The sequence below is a fragment of the Ixodes scapularis genome, unplaced genomic scaffold (genome assembly GCF_016920785.2).
Source record: "Ixodes scapularis isolate PalLabHiFi unplaced genomic scaffold, ASM1692078v2 PGA_scaffold7__128_contigs__length_106722199, whole genome shotgun sequence".
Classification (NCBI taxonomy): Eukaryota; Metazoa; Arthropoda; class Arachnida; order Ixodida; family Ixodidae; genus Ixodes; species Ixodes scapularis.
This window is the reverse complement of record NW_024609882.1, coordinates 27,955,738-27,976,076: the sequence shown is the minus strand read 5'-3', so window position 1 is coordinate 27,976,076 and position 20,339 is coordinate 27,955,738. Positions and strand designations below refer to the sequence as shown.

The 20,339-nt window shown below is 45.0% G+C and overlaps 1 protein-coding gene across 14 annotated transcripts in view; it reads right to left on the bottom strand.

Annotated features, from left to right (window-relative positions):
- Positions 1-1,216: 1,216 nt before the first annotated feature.
- The window catches only part of LOC8051603 (histone-lysine N-methyltransferase SETDB1), a 167,778-nt gene continuing 148,655 nt past the window's right edge, over positions 1,217-20,339 (bottom strand). For all 14 annotated transcript variants that reach the window (XM_040210531.1, XM_029973633.4, XM_029973634.4 and 11 more), the window contains 8 exons: positions 17,613-17,930; positions 16,097-16,290; positions 13,174-13,248; positions 9,498-9,697; positions 9,255-9,335; positions 6,086-6,249; positions 3,644-3,732; positions 1,217-2,113 (listed from right to left, as the gene is read on the bottom strand). In XM_040210531.1, the coding sequence (XP_040066465.1) occupies positions 1,996-2,113; positions 3,644-3,732; positions 6,086-6,249; positions 9,255-9,335; positions 9,498-9,697; positions 13,174-13,248; positions 16,097-16,290; positions 17,613-17,930 (1,239 nt within the window). In that variant the 3' untranslated portion in view covers positions 1,217-1,995. The remainder of the gene's footprint in view (positions 2,114-3,643; positions 3,733-6,085; positions 6,250-9,254; positions 9,336-9,497; positions 9,698-13,173; positions 13,249-16,096; positions 16,291-17,612; positions 17,931-20,339) is intronic.

Below are 20,339 nucleotides of genomic sequence, written 5' to 3'. Positions count from 1 at the left end.
GTCACCAAAGTAAAGTAAAATGCTGCTCCAGAGGCACATACAGCTTCACGCACATTACACTTGCAAAACACATCCACGCAGTGACGATTCTTGATCAGTATCCAAGCGTGTGAAGGCACAGAGATGCAGCATTTCGGTGTGCCAGGGAAGCTTGACCATGCCGCGAGACTGGCGAAACTTTTGACGAGTTGTGCCTTTTTCCCGCAGCACTGCGCTTTCGTAAAAATTTTCACGTGCTCTCAATGGCAAGTCTCACCGCTTACACAGTATTAAAAAAATTCTTCGGTGAATAACGATGAACGAGTAGAAAATGTGTCTTCAGCCTCTGCAACGCTAGCAAAAACGCAATTTCGCCGCATGCAAGATGGACATCCGGTGGCCGCACTCGCGCTGCAGCGATCAAGTGGGGAAGCGCGATCCAGCAATTATCATAGATTGTAGCCTTTATAAAGGGAGGTATCTTGTGCCACCTAGCCTAGTACTCCTCAGCGTTGCCAGATGGTTGCACCACAAACCGCCAAACGGCTGGAGGAATTAACCAAAATGTAGCCAAAGCTGCTGAAATTCTGCTATCTTGAAAAAAAAATCATAATTGAGCTATAAAATTCTTGATACATATGATGCCCAAAATTTACCTCGAACTAGCAAGATTTCCCTTATTCCCACATGGACCTGAATATTACCTTAATCTGGGAAATTTCACTCAGGTTGGCAGCCCTGCTTTGTCGTCAAGGCGACATTCAGGATGCACTCCATCTTTCTTCTGATTGCAGTCGCAGTCACAGCCACAAGCGAGTGGACGATAAAACCCAAGGACAAGGCTCCGTGTGAACTTTGACCCTAACACCGAATGCTAACCCCACGTTCACAGTTTCACCTCATGTTACGGGAATCATTTCTCATCAATGTGACCTTTGCTGGCTCAGCAAATGCACTCAGCATATTGGAACTCCGTATTTCCATCAATCTCTTACAATTATTCATTCATGTACTTTCAGCCTCATTCAGAAAGCTAAAATACCTGCGCCGAAATATGCAGCACCTTCAAGGTCATCTCAGATATTTTTACTTCGCAGATTCATCACGGGGGATATGTGCGGAGCTGGCAACGGCTCCGCTTTCGCCGCTCCCACCGGCTCCTTCCATTGACCAAACTCTCTATATATGGCTCCGGTTGGGCCTATAAAACTATTGCTTTAAAATATATAGATAAAGGTTAATGAATTCAACCAAACATCTTTTATTCATATCCACGCTTTCACTCCTAAGCACCCATTGTGCTCGTAAAACTCGGAAAAAACAAAAACAGAAACGCAATGATAAAATTATACATGGACAAAGAACCACAGCAACGATGACAGGCAAGCTGCTTGCTTGCAGACTCACCAAGATCATCGCAAGGTACTACACACTCTTGAGAGTAAAACCACCCCAAGCTCTTCTTTGAGCAGTGGTGGTCATAATCACAGCAGGTATATTATGTACACAACCCAAAAGTAACTGGGAATCGCCATCCGCACTGCCCACACACAGGTGGACCCACCCCCAGTGGACATGGGCAGCAGTCTAAATAAAGCAAGTCATGTGCCCTCCCCACCAGTCCAGTGGGCCTCACTGTCACTCCAAAGTGGTCAACACTAAGGAGCAGTTTCCACCCGAACTTTGTGTGCAGCACTTTTCACACGGAGCGGCCAACACTAGTCAGCAGTTTTCACCGAAACTGTGTGTAGAACTGTCTGCTCGAAGTGGCCAACGTTAAGCAGCAGTTTCCACCCACAATGCGTACCACTGTTTGCTTAAAGGGGGCGACACCGGGCAGCATCATCCACTCGCAGTGTGCAGCACTATCCACTCTAAGTGGCCAACACCAGGCAGCAGCTTCCAACCGGAGTTTGTGTGTAACGCTGTCCATCCACTGTGTAGGTGGCACTGGGTGGCACATCCAGCTGCCTTGGGTGGGCAACAGATTCCACCGCCCAAAGGACAGAGGAAGTCTTAAATGAGGCGGCCCCTGCACTCGTCGGCACCACACTGGCAGTACATAACCCGCTCCGGCACACTTCCGACGTCGTAGTTGTAATCCCACGTTAGCTCTACGCCGGCGCGGATGTACCTGCATGGAATGAGAAAGTCTCCAGTTAAGTGCTTGTTTCATGTTGGTACTGGGATGGCGGGTTTTTATTCCGAATGTTGTGCCTTCATTATGGTTTCTTTTATAGATATACAGTCGAACCCGGATATGTTGAATTCAAAAGGGATCGTAAAATAGTTTGATATATCAATAATTTGATACACAAAAATATGTTAAATTAAACTCGAGTTGAAATTTCCTGGCATCACCGCTAGTACCGAAGGTCACGACAAACTGGAGCTTACCAAATAAAGCATCCAAGAGCCGCTAAATACAGTAGAACGCTAAATACAGTAGAGCGTAGTTGGCAGAGACCGCAAACAATTATAAATTTATGTACATTTTTATCAATTAGATGCCCATTAAAGTAACTTTAAAAAAATATTCTTTCATACATATCGTTTGTTCCAAGCGTTCATGAAACCAATAGAACAGTAAAATCTCAATAGTTGCCATGTCTTGTACAGTCTGTTGTGATAGTTCCTACATTTTGAGCTACCTTACAAGCAGGGTAAAAAAATCATGATTGTTTTAAAAATATCAAACAAATAAATTTATTGATTTAAATCAGATTTGACCTAAATCAGATCGATTTTATTTAAATAACTGCAGTTAGAAAATAGTGATCCTTTACCACTATATGTAATTTTCAACAAGGCAGATTGATTAATCAATTCGTCTGATCACAGATAAGAGTGAGAATTACTATAGGTAAATGTAGAGAACTGTTTACTTTTCATTGCTGTAAGCTCTGCTATGCTAGAACTAAAACAGCTTTTTTTTTTTTTCTTGCTAGTTAAAAGCTTTATTTGATTTTATACTATCCAGTTCTGACTGGATTGCTATGGGACCATTACTTTTCTAGTTATTGATTCTTTTTGTTTGCATACTGATTTTGTTGCAATAGAATGTTACATAGCTGAAAAACAAAGTCAAGCTCAACACTCCGATTCATTCAGAAGAGCTCTTGTTTTTGCTCGCAGCCCAACTTATTCAAATCTTTTTTGCTCGACGATTCTTTGATTTAAACATAAAACAAATGCACAATAGAGCATCAAATTAAATAAACAAAAAGTTTGGGGACTATTTTTGCGGGGCAAAGGTTTGATTTAATTCACCATAAAAAAACGGTCTCATTTAAATCAAGATTTAAATCATCTTGATTTTCATTCTCCACCCAGCTTAGAAGCCTAATGTTATTGGCAGCTACGGGCAAAACAACAATGAGCAAATGTGAAGCATCTTCTGAAATAACACATAGAGGCCCCGACGTACATTCCACGCTTTCCACTTTTGCCCGCCTGCCCCTTCCTCACATCCTTTCCACTTTTTATCTCACAGCAACTTGGCTCCCCTCGCAGCTTAGGAGAGGGGGAGCGCTAAGAGGATTATCTTCCTTGCAGAAAACTGAGATTGTAGGTCGGCCTTTAAACAGCATTTGAGCAACAGCCTGATAAAAACTGGAGTTCTAACTCCTTCTTCTCACATTGACACAGCAGGAAGCACACTCACCTGGCTGCAAAAAAGGCCACCCATGGAAACCGCAAGTCATGGCTATCCACAAATACGTTCTGCACATACACGTTGGGGCAGCAGCTATGCTGTAGCGGAGAAACGGGAAAGTACGGTTTGCGAGTTCAGTTCCCACGTCCCGCCAAGGAGAACGAGCACTCGAACAGTAATGCTTCCGTACCATTTTCGTACAATGTGAGCTCCCCTCATTAGGGAAACCAGCCACATGGCTGCAACCGGGCCATTGGAAGCGCGCGACAAGAAAATGGCGGCGTGATGTGGCTCCTAGCAGCAGCGGTTCGCACCGAGCATGACCAGACCAGCACAACCATCCTGTGTAGCAGCCAACCTTAGTTTCTAAGGAATGTCGGCGTATTAAACGTAGCGCTATACAATGCATTCAGGGTCATGCTCGGCGATAACCTTTTTTTACACGAGACCCAGAAATTGAGAGGACAGATCTCCTCAGGGCGCCGGCGAAAACCACCGCAGTCGTCTCGGTCTGCCGGCGAGTGAAGTGCAATTGGATAATGAGAGGAGCGAAAAATACTTCTCGCTTAGATTTCATTAAAGGGATACCTCAACGAAATTTGAAATATTCCCGTCGTGTTCAAAAATAGGTTGAATATGATCCACAATATCCGTAAATGACAATCGCACGTTTGTATTTTGATCCTGGTGGCTGTATTTTTCGTTATAAACGGCCCACTCTGGCAAGCGCTCGGAGAAGGCCCAGCTTAGAGCACGTGACATCCAACGCAATCGTGACGTAGGTCGTCTCAAGACGAGCAAAGCTACGGCGAGGCTGACGTCGAGAGGATGGCCTAGTCGTTCCAGCCACCGAAGCGGCTGCTTTTGTACGAATTTTGAGTGAAGAGTTAATCTTCTATAATCTTCTAGGGGGCAATAGCGACTTCTGCGACACACAAAAGGGATTCTCGGGAAGAGGGGAGTTCCTCCTTCCCCCCTTCTCTCGTCGTGGCCGGAGACGAGACAACCTCCGTCACTAGCTGTCAAGGTTCCTAGACGAGCATTACAAACGAGGCGTTAGTGACATCCACCAGGTGCTCTTTGCTAATCGTTTAATTTGTTTTAAAATTCCTTTTCGAGACTTTTTTAACAAGATATTGGTATGTTCCATGTTATACTGCTCTTTTGAACACATATAGACCAAAAAATGAGCGCCGAAATTTCGTTGTAGTATCCCTTTAACCACTGGCTCTGACGAATGTTATCTCATAGCGATATCCGGACCTACGATCGCACAAACGCTTCGCAGAGGCACATTCCAGCGCAGACGAGCGAAAAACGTGAAAGTATGCTGCCATCACCGTCGCTCGCGAATGCGGGGCGCGCGACTGAACCCGAGCTTTGAGCAATTTCTGTGGGTTGAACGACATGAAAACACGTAAAAAGCAACCCCTGACGCAGGATGTTCATAACCAAAGTTTGTTTAATTAAATATACGGTCAGTGTTCCGCAGTGTTCCAGTCCACCTTCAAGGCTGCTGGCACTTATTTTGACTCTAACGTTTTTATCAAATTCTTGCTTATATTGAATTCAATTGCCATCCCGTTGCCTTCGTTATAACGAGGGATTACTGTATGTTCGCTGCAGGTACGTTGTTTCCTAAATGTTTCAACATTTGAACACTTCCTCAACAAATGTCTTCATGCTTCCTTCACAGCTTCTCGGGAACCTAGGAATCAACCATATAAACAATTCCCTAGCCCTTAGATGCTTCTGGTCTCAAAACTCTGCCGTTTTCTACCCTAGTTAATGTTTTTTCACAAAAGATAAACCAAACAAACTTTAAGGACGGCAAAGCTTTCCAACAACAGTATGAGCATACTGAATCAAAATTAACTGTTGGGCTAGTTGGGTAAACATCTTAATTACGAAAGTGCAAAGGACAAGGACAGAACAAAGATATGAATAGGACAAGCACTTGTCCTGATCATATCTTTGTTCTGTCCTTGTCCTTTGTGCTTTTGTAATTAGTATGAGCATGTTTTACTCGTGCATTTGGAGAGCAAGCATCTGAAAGCTGATAATAATTAAAGGTTGCTGCAATAAAATTCACCAGTCCCCTATCCTTGCCAATTCGCTTTTGTGACATCTGCTGGCTGGAATTTTTAAGCCTTGCCATCTTTCAGGCAGCAGTGTGCCCAAACGTGTTTCTGGCAACACTGGCATCGGTGCCAGCTACAAACGTCATCTCTCGAAAGGCTAGAAAAGCCGTAAAGCCTTTTCAAAACTCGGCAAGATTTCGGGAAAAGCTTGGACTCCTCTCTATTCCAATCTGACTTTTTCACCGAAGCACGAACAGTTAAGTTTCAGCATAGATGCATTTCCCCCACAAAGTGATAGGCATCAAAAAAAGAGACTATAAGGACTCTCAATTACTGATATCACTGACAGAACACCACTCGTCCCACTCACGTTGAGGTAGCGGCCGATGTTTCCACAGTTTTTGGCATCCATGATGTAGCAGTATTCCTCGTTGAAGAAGCTTCGAGTGGGCGGGAACCGCGGTGGTTTTGTACCATTGCCGGGGCTCTCGAGTGGCCCAGTCTTCACCTTGGCATCGCCTTTGCCCGCCTTGTCTGCAAAATTGTCGTGGCAGCATTGAATAGAAGTCAAACAGAGGATTATAGATAGGCTTGCGGTGCAGAATTTGCCCAAAGAAGCTGCCAGCGCTATGCAAAAGTGAGCGAAAGTGTAGCAGCTTATAACATTCAAAATGTACTCTCTTTAGTTTCCGTAAAATACCGGGGAAGCGCGCACTCCTCCTTCCCTGAAAACTGGGCTAATCCAGACATGGGCGCTTGTCCGATAAAATTGTGTGTTGAACATATGATTTGCCAATTCCCAAGTTTGGGAAATGTTAATAATGGGTGCTTGGACAAAGTCGACACTTCCGCGGTATTTTACGGTAGTTGCCTGCACTGTTCTGACCTGTTGTAGACAGTCAGCATTAAAAGAAGCAGCCGTAAAGAAAATATAACCAGCGGGTACCATTGCCAGCATCTGGAGGGTTAGATGCCGCACAACTGATGTGGATGTAAAAAGGAACTGCGACAAACCTTGGCTTTTCTAATGACATGCAGTTAGAGTGACCCAAGGAATTAAATAAAGATTATACCCAATATTGCAGAGTGCTCGTATTCACTTGCTTTCGGACAATGTTATTGAGCTCAACGTAATCTTTCTGCTTCACAGATTATACGCTGGATCTATGGCCATGAAGAATGTGCGCCGACAATTACTGAATTTAAAGAGAATACTGAAGGCAAAGGCAAGCTGGTGAGCTTCCAACGGCAAGAGTTTTAGTACTCGCCGCTAACTGCACCACGCAGTATTAAGTACCGTATAAACAAGAATATAAGTTAATTTTATGGGGGGAATGCAATAGAACAAGCTGACCCCTATCTCAGCATAGGTGGAAAAAAAAAAATGTCTGACAAGTATGGGTGCCCATTGCCGCCATTTTATGCTTTTTTGCACTACTTCTGTTTCTTGTATCGCAATGATCACTGTTGCTCCCCGAGCAAGAATGAGCGGGAGCAGACGCCAGTTTGCGACAGCTTGCAAGTGAAAGGCAATCGCATACGCAGAAACGCACGGCAATCTGACACCGACTGGTCACTTGCAACCACTGCCACTTCTGACAGGCGTAGAAGTCGCCCCGGACGAAATTGTGTGCAAGTCGTTCCACAAGTGCAGCATCAGCAAAACAAATGACGGCACGCAAGACAATGCATTGTGGCATATAGACAGCGAATAGGCACATCATCGGACAAAGGTTTCATCGCGCGCGAATGCAAAGCGGTGCAAAGAAAGTAAATGTGCCGTGAAATCTCGCCGGGTTCCATTTGTCCGATTTTTTCCCTAGGTAAGGTTGTATTTTCTCGTCGTAAGAAAATTTTTCTTGATTTTCAGAATTTCTAAATTGGGGGTTGCACCTGAATTTCAGTTTTCACGGTATGCTCTGCAAATTGCAAACCTTTCTTGGGTACCTTTAGCAGTTTCCTCACCAAATGAAACAAACACAAAATTGTACCTTGTGGCGCCACAGCAGTTTCTGCGTCCGCAGCACTCAGCCACTCGGCAAAGAGAGCGACATGATCACTTCTAGACCTAACCACTTTCATGATGTCACTGTTCGAAAGCAGACTACAGACCACAACATGTTTGTCGACATCCAACACTTTGATGGACAAAACGTCTCATAGGGCCAGGTATTGCCTTAAACCAAGCCTTGTTGACCATGTGCGCCGCGCAGCCGCGCTCGCTTCCATAATCTCCGTGGAAACAGCGCCATGATGCGACTGCCCCTAGCCATGCAGTTTGGTTTAGCTTGGCTGCCTGGTGGCTTAGTCGTGCGCTGCACTCATTTCATCTTTTTCCCCGACCGCACACACAGTAGATGAAAGCAATAAAGGGTGCAAGGGTATGATTTAACTTAAGTCAGCATAACCACGAGGCTTTTTCATGTTGCCAGACTTCTCAAAAACATTAAATAAAATTTCTTTGAATTCTTCACTCCCAAAAATAATGTAGCATTTCAATTATAATTGTCGTTTCCAGAGGGCGCCCCTCGCCCTTCGTTTCCAGCCACCTTGAGCGACGGTAACGTGTCTTGTACGTTTTTGTATCACGCGGCTTTCAAAAAAGAAGTAAAATTTGTTCTCGACTCCAGCACCGACGTGAGTAGACGTGTCCTTCATCGGCTCCGCAGCGGTAAGTCCTGCAATGCCTACCGCTCGAAATCACCTTTTAGGGCTTGCTGTGGGCCATGACGCCTTCAGGGCAACCGAGACGAACCTCCCGGTTGTGTTAGGCCAGGCCTACTGCCTCAAGTGTAACTCGAATAATATTGCAGTCGGCGACGAGTCATTTTTGTTTCTTTTAATCTTTTCTCTTTTTCAACGTCTGCCCCCGTCAACAGAATGCAACAGTTAAGCTTGGAATTACAGCACGTTTTCTTTTATGCACAGTACAAGTTTGTTTGCTTCTTGCACAGGAGTTGCAACGATGTTAGAACACCGAGCTCTTATTGGCTGACTGAGAAAGATAGTGGGTGGACCTCAAGGCATCTAGCATTCAGATCTACTCACTATCCTTTCAACTAAAGCCAATCAAAGCTCGTCATCGTTCTGATATCACCACAACTCCTGCGCAAGAAGCAGACAACTTGCTCTCCGCATAAACTTGTATGTGGAATTGCCAGGACTTCACCCTTGCATCGAACTAACCGAAAATTCGAATAAGGCGACTTTGATTTATCGAGAGTTGACAACAGCTGAAGATACAAGGGCAAGTGCCACAGCTTAGACAAACCATATTACGCAGACCCCATTGTGCATTAGTGGGTCGTTCCGACATCTCCGATAACGATACAACGATACTCCGCCGACACCTTAGCACATGCATCGCGTTATCATTGGGATCGTTATCAGAACGATCTACTAAAACTCTCTAATAACGGCATCGTCCAAGGCGCTTGCATGCACTTATAGCTTCTATTTTACTCATGCTCACAACGAAACAAAGCACAACAGCATTGGAGCTAGACCAAGTATTGATGCCACAAACAGATTCCACTAACCTGCCTCTGCCTTGGTAGTCTTCTTCACCTTCAAGGGCTTCTTCGGCTTCTCAGACATTGTGCTTGACTGGCTATCGTCACCTGGGGGACACGCAAATAGCAGAGTCAAATTTCGAACCGTGCAATGCAACCCAGCACCAAACGGCACCATCTTGAGCCGTAGCAAAGAGCACAACACCGGCCGGGTTCGTAAGCTTGAAAACTTTTTTATGAATTGAGGGGGAGGGGGGGGGGAGGTCGTACCCGTCTGATCGGCCGACCGGCCGTCCTGGCTCTTGGACTCCGATGACTCGTCGTCCGTGGCCTTCATAGGGCTGTCGTCCAGCTTTGACCCAAGCTTCCTTGACTCCTTCTTTAGCTTGTCTTTCCGCTTGTCTTTGAAGTCGTCTGAATCTCCGTCCTCGCTCTTCGCCTTCTTCTTTGGTGACCGTTGACTTCTTTTTCTATAGATGGGACCACATCTGTCATCGACTTTCGATCGATCGCCATATCAGAACACAAATACAAATGAGAATAATTATAAAGCCCCAAACGGCCCGCAAAGCTCGTTATTTCCCCAGGACACTCCTCCGGAACCCAGTTCCCGGCATTGCCGCGGAGAAAAGAGGGGGGAGGGTCTTCGTTTTTTTCAGGGAAGTTTCAGGGCTCGGCCCCCAAAAGTCGGCGCCTTTCTTTCTTGCGCGTATTTTTTCGTAATATGCGCTTCTTTCATAATATGAGCTACGACCTGCCACACCTAAACTGCATATACTGTCGTCCTCCTTCATACACATCTCCACGGTGTGCTCATGTGCTCAAAATTGAACTATTACAATCATGAACTAATCAACATAAATTTTCTCCGCTTTCCCTGTGCATGAAAGACTGGATCTCATTTCCTGACAACATTGTAACTGCTAAGGACCCACTTTTATTTTGTTCTGAGTGCGAAATGTTTTTGGGAATGTGATCCCTTGTACTCCCGTGCTTCTCGTTTTTTACATGTTTACTGTGAACTCGGGGGCGGATGCAGGAATTTCCTGAGTGGGGGGGGGGTCAGGTGTTGGTCAGCGTACCATGCGTTTACAAACTTCCTCCCCCCCTCCTTCGTTTTACGCCCTAAATTTTACACATGCAGAAATCAACAAGGGGGTCAGGACATCCGGACCCCCCTCTAAATCCGCCCCTGTGTGAACTACATAAAAAGTGCTGCAATCCAAACATTTAATGTAGACTAGGATTATTTATTAATTATTTTAACTTCTCATGTAATACATTATTCAGATGTTCTTGAGTGTAATTAAACTTGAACTTGAACTATGCTCCTTAGTATGTGCATTATTGTTCACAAGGTCTGAAAGCTACTGCACTGCTTCATTGGATTAATGCTGAGACTGAGGGGGTCCCAATTGGCTGCCATTCGAGGCAAGCGGGGGGTTCTTTGAGGTAAACAATATTGAGAACCCTTGTTTTAGTCATACACCCCCCCCTAAAAGTGCCACTCTAGCATTTTGACCTACTTGCCTCCAGCAGTAATAATTTGATGGCCTTCGCGAAAAGAAACCCCAAAAAAACCGATAGTTTGTTACACTTTGGAGGCTGTTTTATCTGGTTCTGCAGTGGTTGGAGATTTGAGATTAGATAGCTTCAAAGTATTTTAATTTCCCTAAATGCATTACAATCTAAAACCCACCAGGAAAGCATGTTTAAAAAAAAATTATGTTTCAAATCATTTTACAGTTAATCAAAAATCAACTGTTTTGGAAAGCTTTCAGAACCAACCGTAAGACACTGAGCAAGCACCCATTCAAAAGTTGGAAGACAATCGCAAGAAAACGGGGACGGGCGCTTGCAAAGTCTGAGAGCAGAAAAGTGAAAGGTGCAGGTACGGTGGCGTAGGCCCATTTGAATTAACAGAATGCTACAGGCACATGCACTTCGCATCGAGGTTCACCGCTTTGCACCGGCACATGCAAAGGTAAAGCTTTGCCACATTGCACCGGCTTCTTGAGGAATGAAGTTGGAACAGAAGAACACCTCGCTTAACACAGCAGGCTCAAAAGTTAGCTAGGGTAGGCACTTGATATGTACTTGACTCATATTTTAAGGACATTTTTGCAATTTTCGGAATTTTAATGTATCTTTACTAAGAAACCACTTATCCGATTACACTGAAGCTCTTACAGCTTATATTAAAATATCTTGCCAACAGTTCGAACCCAAAAGTTTCTATAATTCACTACATGATAATGTTAATAATATTAAAATAAAAAAGTTCCCATCTTTAGGCTCATGACAAAACAGACCAATTTTTTTTTTTTTTTTTTTGCTTTTTGCATGTTTAAACATATATCTCTTAGGTTCAGTTTAAAGTCACTAACATGAGGAAGATATGTGCCAAATTAAATGAGCATCCTATTTTTTGTTGCGTACATTAAAAACAAACTCGAAATCAACCTAAGATTTGACACTTTGTTACTACAAATATAAAAAGTTTTTACTAAAAAAGCAACAAAAAGTTGATCCCAAGGGTGTGACCATTGAATACAAAAAAATTTCACAACAAAATAAGCAGAAGTTTTTAAGGTCCAAAATTAAAACAAAGATTCCATTTACCCTACCATCCCCCTAAATGTTTCAAAAGTAGGGGACAGGCAGTTATTGTGACTTGGCTACTTATTGCATTTACACGAATGTAGGTCGACCCATTTTTCAATTTTTGAAAATCTGAACAGGGGGGTCGACTTAAAATCGAACCAAAGCATTCCAACGCCTGACAGCAATGAAACAATCGCAATATCAAGAACACCTTGGCTTGTTACAAGTTCAGCCAGCTGTACATGTAGCATTGTGCTATTCTGTGCGCTCATTTTACAAGTTTATTTTTTTATTTGTGCGAACGAGTATTACTGATAGCAACTCTCAAATTAATCTGAATGTACGGCACTGAAAAGCGCATGGCACGTCCGACTCCCGGGGATGGCGGCAGTTCTTGTAAGAGCCACTCCGGAGGCCGCTGGAGCAGCCTCACGCCTCATTTGCTGCGGCTTCTTGTCGCAGTTTTTCGCACAAGTCATGGTCGCACGTCGTTTGATCGAGTGTCAAGATCATGCTGGAGCGCTAACTACGTTTTCTTTGTACTGATATGCATGATCCACGCAATTTAGGTTTTCGGTGCTGGTTTATGGCCATTCTTCACCCAAAAGCAACCAACAACTGTGCTGTTGGACGCAAGTACGACCCGTCGGAGCAGGTGATGCTTCAGTGGAGTCTGCAATGACGCGGGATCTTACGCTGTGACGGCAAATAAAGAGGCTTCCGTACGCCAAAGTTTGGATAGGTGGGGATGCCTTTTTGAATTGGAGGTCAGGCTTGCAATGTACGCTGCAAAGGTGCGCAATCAAACCTTACTTGTGACGTGCAACGCGATCGCTGAGCAAGAGCAGAAGATGCGGTTGATACTGTCATTTGCGAAGTGCGAGATTTCGTTGAACGACGCCGACAACGTGCTTCGAGAACGTAGCAGTGATGATGACGGGACTGACATCACCAGTGCAGACGAGTCATAGGCTAGTCGCAGACGGTGTGAGAACGACAGAGAGCAGCTTCAGTTGTACGGCCTCCCAGCGTGAACTTCCTAGTTTCTATAACGCCTGGGCATCTCATGAACCTCACAAATGCACAGCCAAAGTACGCCAGAAGGCATCAATCAGGTGTTGGAGCCTGGGCTTTGGAAACAGATACTTGCCGTTCTCATATGTTCGCAGAAAAATGTGCATCTAAAGATTTTTTTTTTTCTTGCTGATGTGCAATGTTGGGGGGGGGTCGACTTACAATCGAGTCGACTTACAAACATGTAAATACGGCATGTGACACGGGCGCTTTGCTCAATATTTCGTGCGCCTTACCTTCAACTGAATGAGGGATTAAAGGGACCCACCTAGGCTTCCCGTCGAATTCGCCAGTGTCCATATCGCCGTCCGAATCTGACACGTCGTCCTTGAGATCTTCCTCGCTGCAAGACACCAAGCAAGGGCAAGCCAAGATGTGAACTTGAGCAAAACCTGTCTGTCGCATCGAGTCTGACGTACCTGGTACAGTCACGTCTCGTAATCGGGGACACCTCCGTTCCCCCAAAATTCGTTTGCAATACGAGTCATTCATAATGATGAGACAAAAATGTGTGTATTCACCAGTTCATTCCCAATAATGGCATGTATACTGGGTGATCCACATAACTTAAGTAAAGGTTTCAATGTCTTTTGGTGCGCTTTAGGAAGACAAAACAAAAGGAACAAGTTTGCTCATTGTTTCGGGCAAGTGGGTTTATTTTTTGTATTTTGCCCAATGAAGTAATGAATCAGGATTATTAATGAACTCTCAAAATATTCTATTTAGAGCAAAAGTTCCAATGATCAGGAAAAGTTTCAATCAGGAAATTGCCTTTGGCAAAAAAGGGCGCATTTGGCACAGGAGTGGAATCACTGCGCTACAATAAAAAAGACATTTCTCCGAGTGCTCGTACGCCTGCGTAAATCTGCCAATGGCACCCTGTCAACAGTGCCCTGTCCAGAATGTGGGCCTAGTTCGTTCAAGCCACAGTTGAGAGCGCTACAATACAAGTAAACTCGGAAAAACACTCGCCTGAAAAATTTTTGTCATTCAGATTTATTCGAAAAACTAAAAATTTCAAAATCACAATGGCAAAAAAAGACAATAACAAGCAAAAAAGACGGTGTTTTATGAATAAGTTATATGGAAGTGCATGGTCTATGCTTCCGAAGCGAGACCACTTCAATATCCTTTGAAATCTTATGTTATTGGCAAAAAAGAGTTTAGCGTTTATCTTGTCAAAAATTGTTGAGAACAATGGGTCGTTGTACTTCTGGACAACAGCAAAAGCCTTTGTTCAGGTTTCCAGCTTGGAGCATATTATTTGTGCTTCACAGAGGGAGGAGGGCTTGTGCTTTTATAAGAGTGAAAGCTGTGAACCTGCAGATATCTCACAGAAGGGGCCAGGGCAGCTGGAGCTTCCCAGCGTACAGATGTTTCGTTATTTCAAAGGACTGATGACAATTGAAGCAATGCTTCTTTGCAAGATTTGTCATGGGACAGTTAGTATTGACGATGGGAAGAGCCTTAATGCCAAATGCAGCTACAGACCTATCCTATTATACCGGTGAGTTCTGCATGAATATGTATGTTTGTGTCCACAATATACATATATATATCTTTATTTTTAATTCTGCAAATGCGAAAACAGCAATATTAAACTCAAAATTTCGGCGAATCAGAATTCTAAAAAATTCGGCAGAGACACTGCTTATGTGTAAAAATGCCAGAGCATTCCTACACACAGCGCATTCCTACAAGCAGCGCACCATGTCTTCCTATCCCACACGGCGCTGCGACGGTGACATCACGCTCCCCCACTGTGCAGGCGCGGTGGACCCTGCCGGTTCCACGCCTGCCGTGACAATGCATCTGCGCTGCTGTGCTTTTCTTTGCGTTTCATCTCTGAGGCGCGACCGCCTCGACCTTGAGGGCCCCCATCGGCTTCCGTGACGAAGCATCTGCATTGCAGTGCTCTCCTTTGTGTTTTATTTCTGAACGCGCTTGCTTGATCACTTGCATTTAGGTGCCGTTTCGCTCAGCCAATGGGCATTTAGGTGCCGTTTCTCTCAGCCAATGGGCATTTAGGTGCCGTTTCGCTCAGCCAATGGGACTAGGTGCCGCTTTTCGTGGTTACAGACAACGCCGGCTGCACTCCATGGAACAGTTAATGCTTTCGCATTAAAAATAAACTCCATGAAACTCCCTCCGAATTTAATCAAAAATAAACTCCGAAAACATGGAATCCTAAATATAGGACCCGCAAGCAAACAAAGTCGTTTTTTTTTTTTTTTTTTTTTTTTTCATAATTCACTGGCATTTTTTAAAGCCTAGAAAAACAAACCGTGTTAGAGAGGTAAAAATCACTCAATTGGACGTTTCTGAGGACGCTGTACAACTTTATCATTAGAACATTTCCTCCGAATAAAATATTTAAAAAGTTCATTATTTCATCTTAGTTGATTATTTCATTGGGCAAAATACAAGAACAGCCTGACTTGCTCGAAATAATTAACTTATACTTTTGATTTTGTCTTCCCTAAAATGTTCCAAAATATTTCAAAACCTTGGCCCAAGGGCTCAAGTCACGTGGAACGGCCTGTATAGCGTGGTATTCAATTCAACGGGGTCCCCCCATTAACGAAACAATGCTGTAACATGCTCCAACAAAATTTTGCAGTTTTTTACATTTGGATATTTCTTGCATGCTGCGCAATATGTTAATGAACTGTTGTCCTACTTTCTGCAGCTTAACTAGAATTCTCGTGCCATATAAATGAGTAGGGCCTCTGGTACTCAAGGGAAAGGCCAAAGACTAAGCTAGATAATGTTTTCAAGTGACTGAGAAGAAACTATTATACAAACCGAACATCCAGTGAAATGTTTGGTATGTATCATTACTGTATTCCTTGCACCCCATGTAAACTACGAGCACTTGCTGCCACAGTTGTAGATGCTGGTCATCAAGAAAATATTAACTTTTTTTTTTTTTCCTAGACCCAATAGATAACAGCAATGAGCTGCAACTTGGGGTAATTGCCGTCCCATTTGTATGTCCTTTTGCATTAGCAACTTATTTGTAGTGACTAACACTCCCAAAAAAAAAATCTTTTCTAAAAAGCCATCCGCTCATGGATGGCTTTCTTACTCCTTGGGCACAGCAAAGCACATGCAAGTGGAAATTTATCAAAAGGGTACAAATAGCACAACTGCACCGCCCCTGCAAGAGGCACGTTGAGAGCGGCACTCACTCGACGCTGTTGTCATCGTAGTCGCTAACCGCTTCGTCGTCGTCGTCCTCCTCCTCCTCGTCCTCCTCCTTTTTCTCAGACGTTTCTTCCTCGTCCGAGTTGACCACGTCGCTCTCATAGCCCTCCTTTTGCTTCTCCACCACTTCGATGTGATCGAGCTCCGCCAAGTACTCGTCTCCGTACTGGTTGCCATCCTGCCACCAAGACACGTAACAAGCCAGAACCAGTCAAGCCAAGTACTCAACAAGATAATGGTTGCCGTACTACCATTAAGACGCGTAACGAGCCAAAGCCAGTCAAGTACTCCACACTGGTTACCATACTACCACCAAGACACATAACAAGCCAGGGCCAGTCAAACTGAGCACTCGACACTGGTTGCCATATTACCATCAAGACACATAACGAGCCAGAGCTAGTCAAGTCAAGTACTCGACAAGACACTGGCTGCCGTACTACCACCAAGACATGTAACGAGCCAGAGGCAGCTCAAGTACTCCACACTGGTTACCATGCTACCACCAAGACACATGACAAGTCAGGGCCAGTTAAGCAGAGCACTCCACATTGGTTGCCGTACTAACACCAAGACACGTAACGAGCCAGAGATAGTCAAGTTAAGTACTCGACAAGACACTGGTTGCCGTACTACAACCAAGACACGTAACGAGCCAGAGCCAGTCAAGTACTCCACACTGGTTACCGTACTACCACCAAGACACATGACAAGTCAGGGCCAGTCAAGCAGAGCACTCCACACTGGTTGCCGTACTACCACATGGACACATAACGAGCCAGTCAAGCCAAGTACTCAACAACACACTGGTTGCCGTACTAGCACCAGAGCCAGTCAATTACTCCACACTGGTTACCGTACTACCACCAAGACGCGTAACAAGACGGGGCCAGTCAAGCCGAGCACTCCACGCTGGTTGCCGTACTACCACCAAGACACATAACGAGCCAGGGCCAGTTGAGCCAAGTACTCAACAACACACTGGCTGTTGTACTACCACCAGGACACAAACCAAGTCGAAAAACGTCAAGCCAAGCAGAGGTCGACACCAGATCATCATAATTAAGTTACTCTTAGAAAGTGCTCACTACTAGAGTTGAAATGCAGTAGTTGGGTCTTGGCAAACAAACTGCGTTCTTCGTTCGCGTTAGCAGGCGAACAGTCTATGAACGCTATTTTGGCACGCTCCTCAAGAGGCAAAGTGCTTTAATATATGCAGTTAAATTTTTACAAATTCACCTAGTTACAGTTATACCTTGCAGCCGGCGACAAGTTAAGGATTCAGTAGAAGCTCCCGATTGAACATAAATCCCAGCCGAATGCCCAAGCAGCACTCGCATCCAATTTGCGTCCTGCAATGGCCTTCAATGGGCAACACTTCAATGGGCAATACCTAGTGCTGCAGCCTCGCAATTTATGAGGTGTTGGTCGAAACAGAGTAAACCTCAATCGTAAGAGAGAGAGAGAGAGAGTGAGGAGGAAAGGGGCAAAAAAGCAAACCTCGTTGGCGCCCTGCTCGGTAAGCAGCTGCCCCGCGTAGATGCAGACGAAGCAGCCCTGGGGCAGGTCGTCCAGGCAGCGCACCCCCCAGCCGCGCTTCTCCGTGCGGAACACCTGGAGCCGGCACCGGAGGCCATTCTGCACCACCCGGTTCTGGCAGCGCTTGGAGCACTTGCACTGGGCGTTGCACTCGTACACCCCCGTGATGAGAGGCTCGTGGAGGCGCCGGAAGCGGTAGCCCGCGCTCGGGTTCACGCCCGAGGGCAGGGCACCCGTAGCGGCCACCGTCAGCTGCTGACAGCTGCACTTGTCCCGGTCCTGCAGAGGAATGGACCGTGTCCACAAAAAGCCAGCGGCTCGGGCAAGCTATAAATGCCCCCTTCGACTCCTCAAAAAATAATTTTTTAAAGGGACAATGAAGACAATTTTATTTAATTTTTTTAAATGATGTTTTTATGCTTCCTGGGAACATAGCATGCTGCCCAATTTTTCGTAGACATTTGCGACGCGTATTTCTGTGCCTACGAAAGAAGTAAAGAAACCAAAACTGAACAATCTCCATTCTCGTTTCTGGGCCTCCGAAAACGGAGGTGACGTAGGGAGTGACGTCAAGTGTGAATAGTCGGTATCGGTAGTATTTAGGAGATTGAGACTCTGGTTACCGCAGTGGGTTATAGCAGCGCGGTGGCGTGGTCGTTTCGTCGAATCTGTCAACATGGACGGCAATGCCACTCCCACAGGCGAGTTCAAGCTTCCGTTCAGTGACACAACACAAACGGAACGGGAGTACATGTATGGCGGCCTCCGCCATCACCCTACGGAGACTGCCCAGCCAGCAACGAGCGGCCCGCATGACGAAGGACAGGGACGCGGGGAAGATGCTGAGGGGAAAGCGGCAGCGATCCGGCCATTCTGGGAACCGGTTCCTCCGCGGGGGACGCTTTCCAAGAAGGAGAAAATAAGCAGCACCATTTTTAGTTTTCTCCAAAGTCTGACGTCCTCTTTTCGTCGTCAAAGAACACAACCAGCAACCCACACGTGAAAACTAGCGTCGTTCGAATGAATACTGCTCTTCAGTCGACAGTTAGAATAGCCATCTACAGCGCACAAATTTGGCATGACTACCATTTTGCAGAATCCTTCGAGTACCGTGTACTTTTCTTTTATTTTATTTTGTTTGCCCATAGTTGCTCGTTGCCCGTTTCGCGTCCAGCGTAGCAAAGAAAAAAAACAATTATGCTGCTTTATTTACGGTTTAGTTATCATTTCCCGTCCGATTTATACTTTTCATGGTTATTCAAGCGGAAATTATAACAGTATTCCTAAAAATTACGAACCAAAACGTGACCGAGGGCACGTCTTGTTTCAACCAATCGCTGATGCGTCTCTTGTGACGTCGCGCTCCTTGACCCCGCATCGCTCACGTGAGCTCTGCCTCTCCTGGCTTCTACCGCAACTCTCGGGGCATCGCACCAGTCGATCCCGGTATGATTATTACCACGACTGTTTAATTGATTTGCACAGCACACAAGCGCCCGTTTCGGCTGAAATTTGGGCAACATGGCCTGAGACGTGCCTGGAACCCAGTTCAATTGCCAAAAAGATGTCCAAAATTGCCTTCATTGTACCTTTAAGTGGAAAGCTGTAGTAACTGACATACCTAGTCTTAAACTTCATGGCACTTCAATTAAGAGCCACATCTTCCCTGATATACTTTTACTTGGTTACCCTACAGCTCTGCTCCCCTGCAAAGAAAATGCTTCCGACCTTAGGACTGTGGATATTGGCTTTTTGCCAGAAAGAGGGAAAATCCATGCCTGGAGCGAGCCACTGCTGAATCGGTTCGGGCTACCGAATTAGTTCTCACCGATGAATTGGTTTTCACTGCTTAAGCTGGTTCTCACTGCTGAACTTGTTCTCACTGCCAAACTGGTTCTTACTGTCGAACTGGTTCTTAATGTCGAACTGGTTGTCATTTCCGAACTGGTTCTCACTGCTGAACTGGTTCTCACTAGGGGCGTGCGAATACTCAAATATACGAATGCGAATTGAATAGTAAGTTCTCGAATAATTCAATCTGCGAATCAAATTCCTAGTATTCGGTCAGTCGAATATTCAATGTATTCAGCGCAAGACATGCAGTCAACAGTTCAACACAGGGCCAACCGACAAGATACACAATTTTTCTTGCGTCTGTAGCTTGCAGTGATATAGGGCAGAACATGCGAGAAACACATTTTGGTTTGTCCGTTCCACTATGACCTAGTGCACAAGCTAAAAATAAATAATAAATGCCAAAAACCTCACAATTGCTGGTTTAATCCCGATCATGACACAGTCGAATTAATTGTTAGGATGCCAGAGTAAACAATGCTGAAACGTGCCTTAATTTCTTTACAATGTAAAAGCCCCTTCGTTCAGAATCCAAACATTGTTGCAAAACACGCTTAAGCGTGCTTCACAGAGATCGGCGACTAAGATCACAGAAGAAAGTCATCCTGACCATGCTGCGGAATGGCCAAAGTCATTGTTTGAGCCTGCACAAACCCAAAACGCCATAACGGCTGGTAACATTGTAACATTGCAGAGGGACAAGTTGACACCAGATCACGTGCAGCAGCTGCTTTTCTTGCGCAAAAATTTGTAAACACTTGAACTCATGATCAGTAAAATCAGTATTCGGTATTCAACTCGATATTCAACTTTTTTTCTTGATTCGACGCGGTA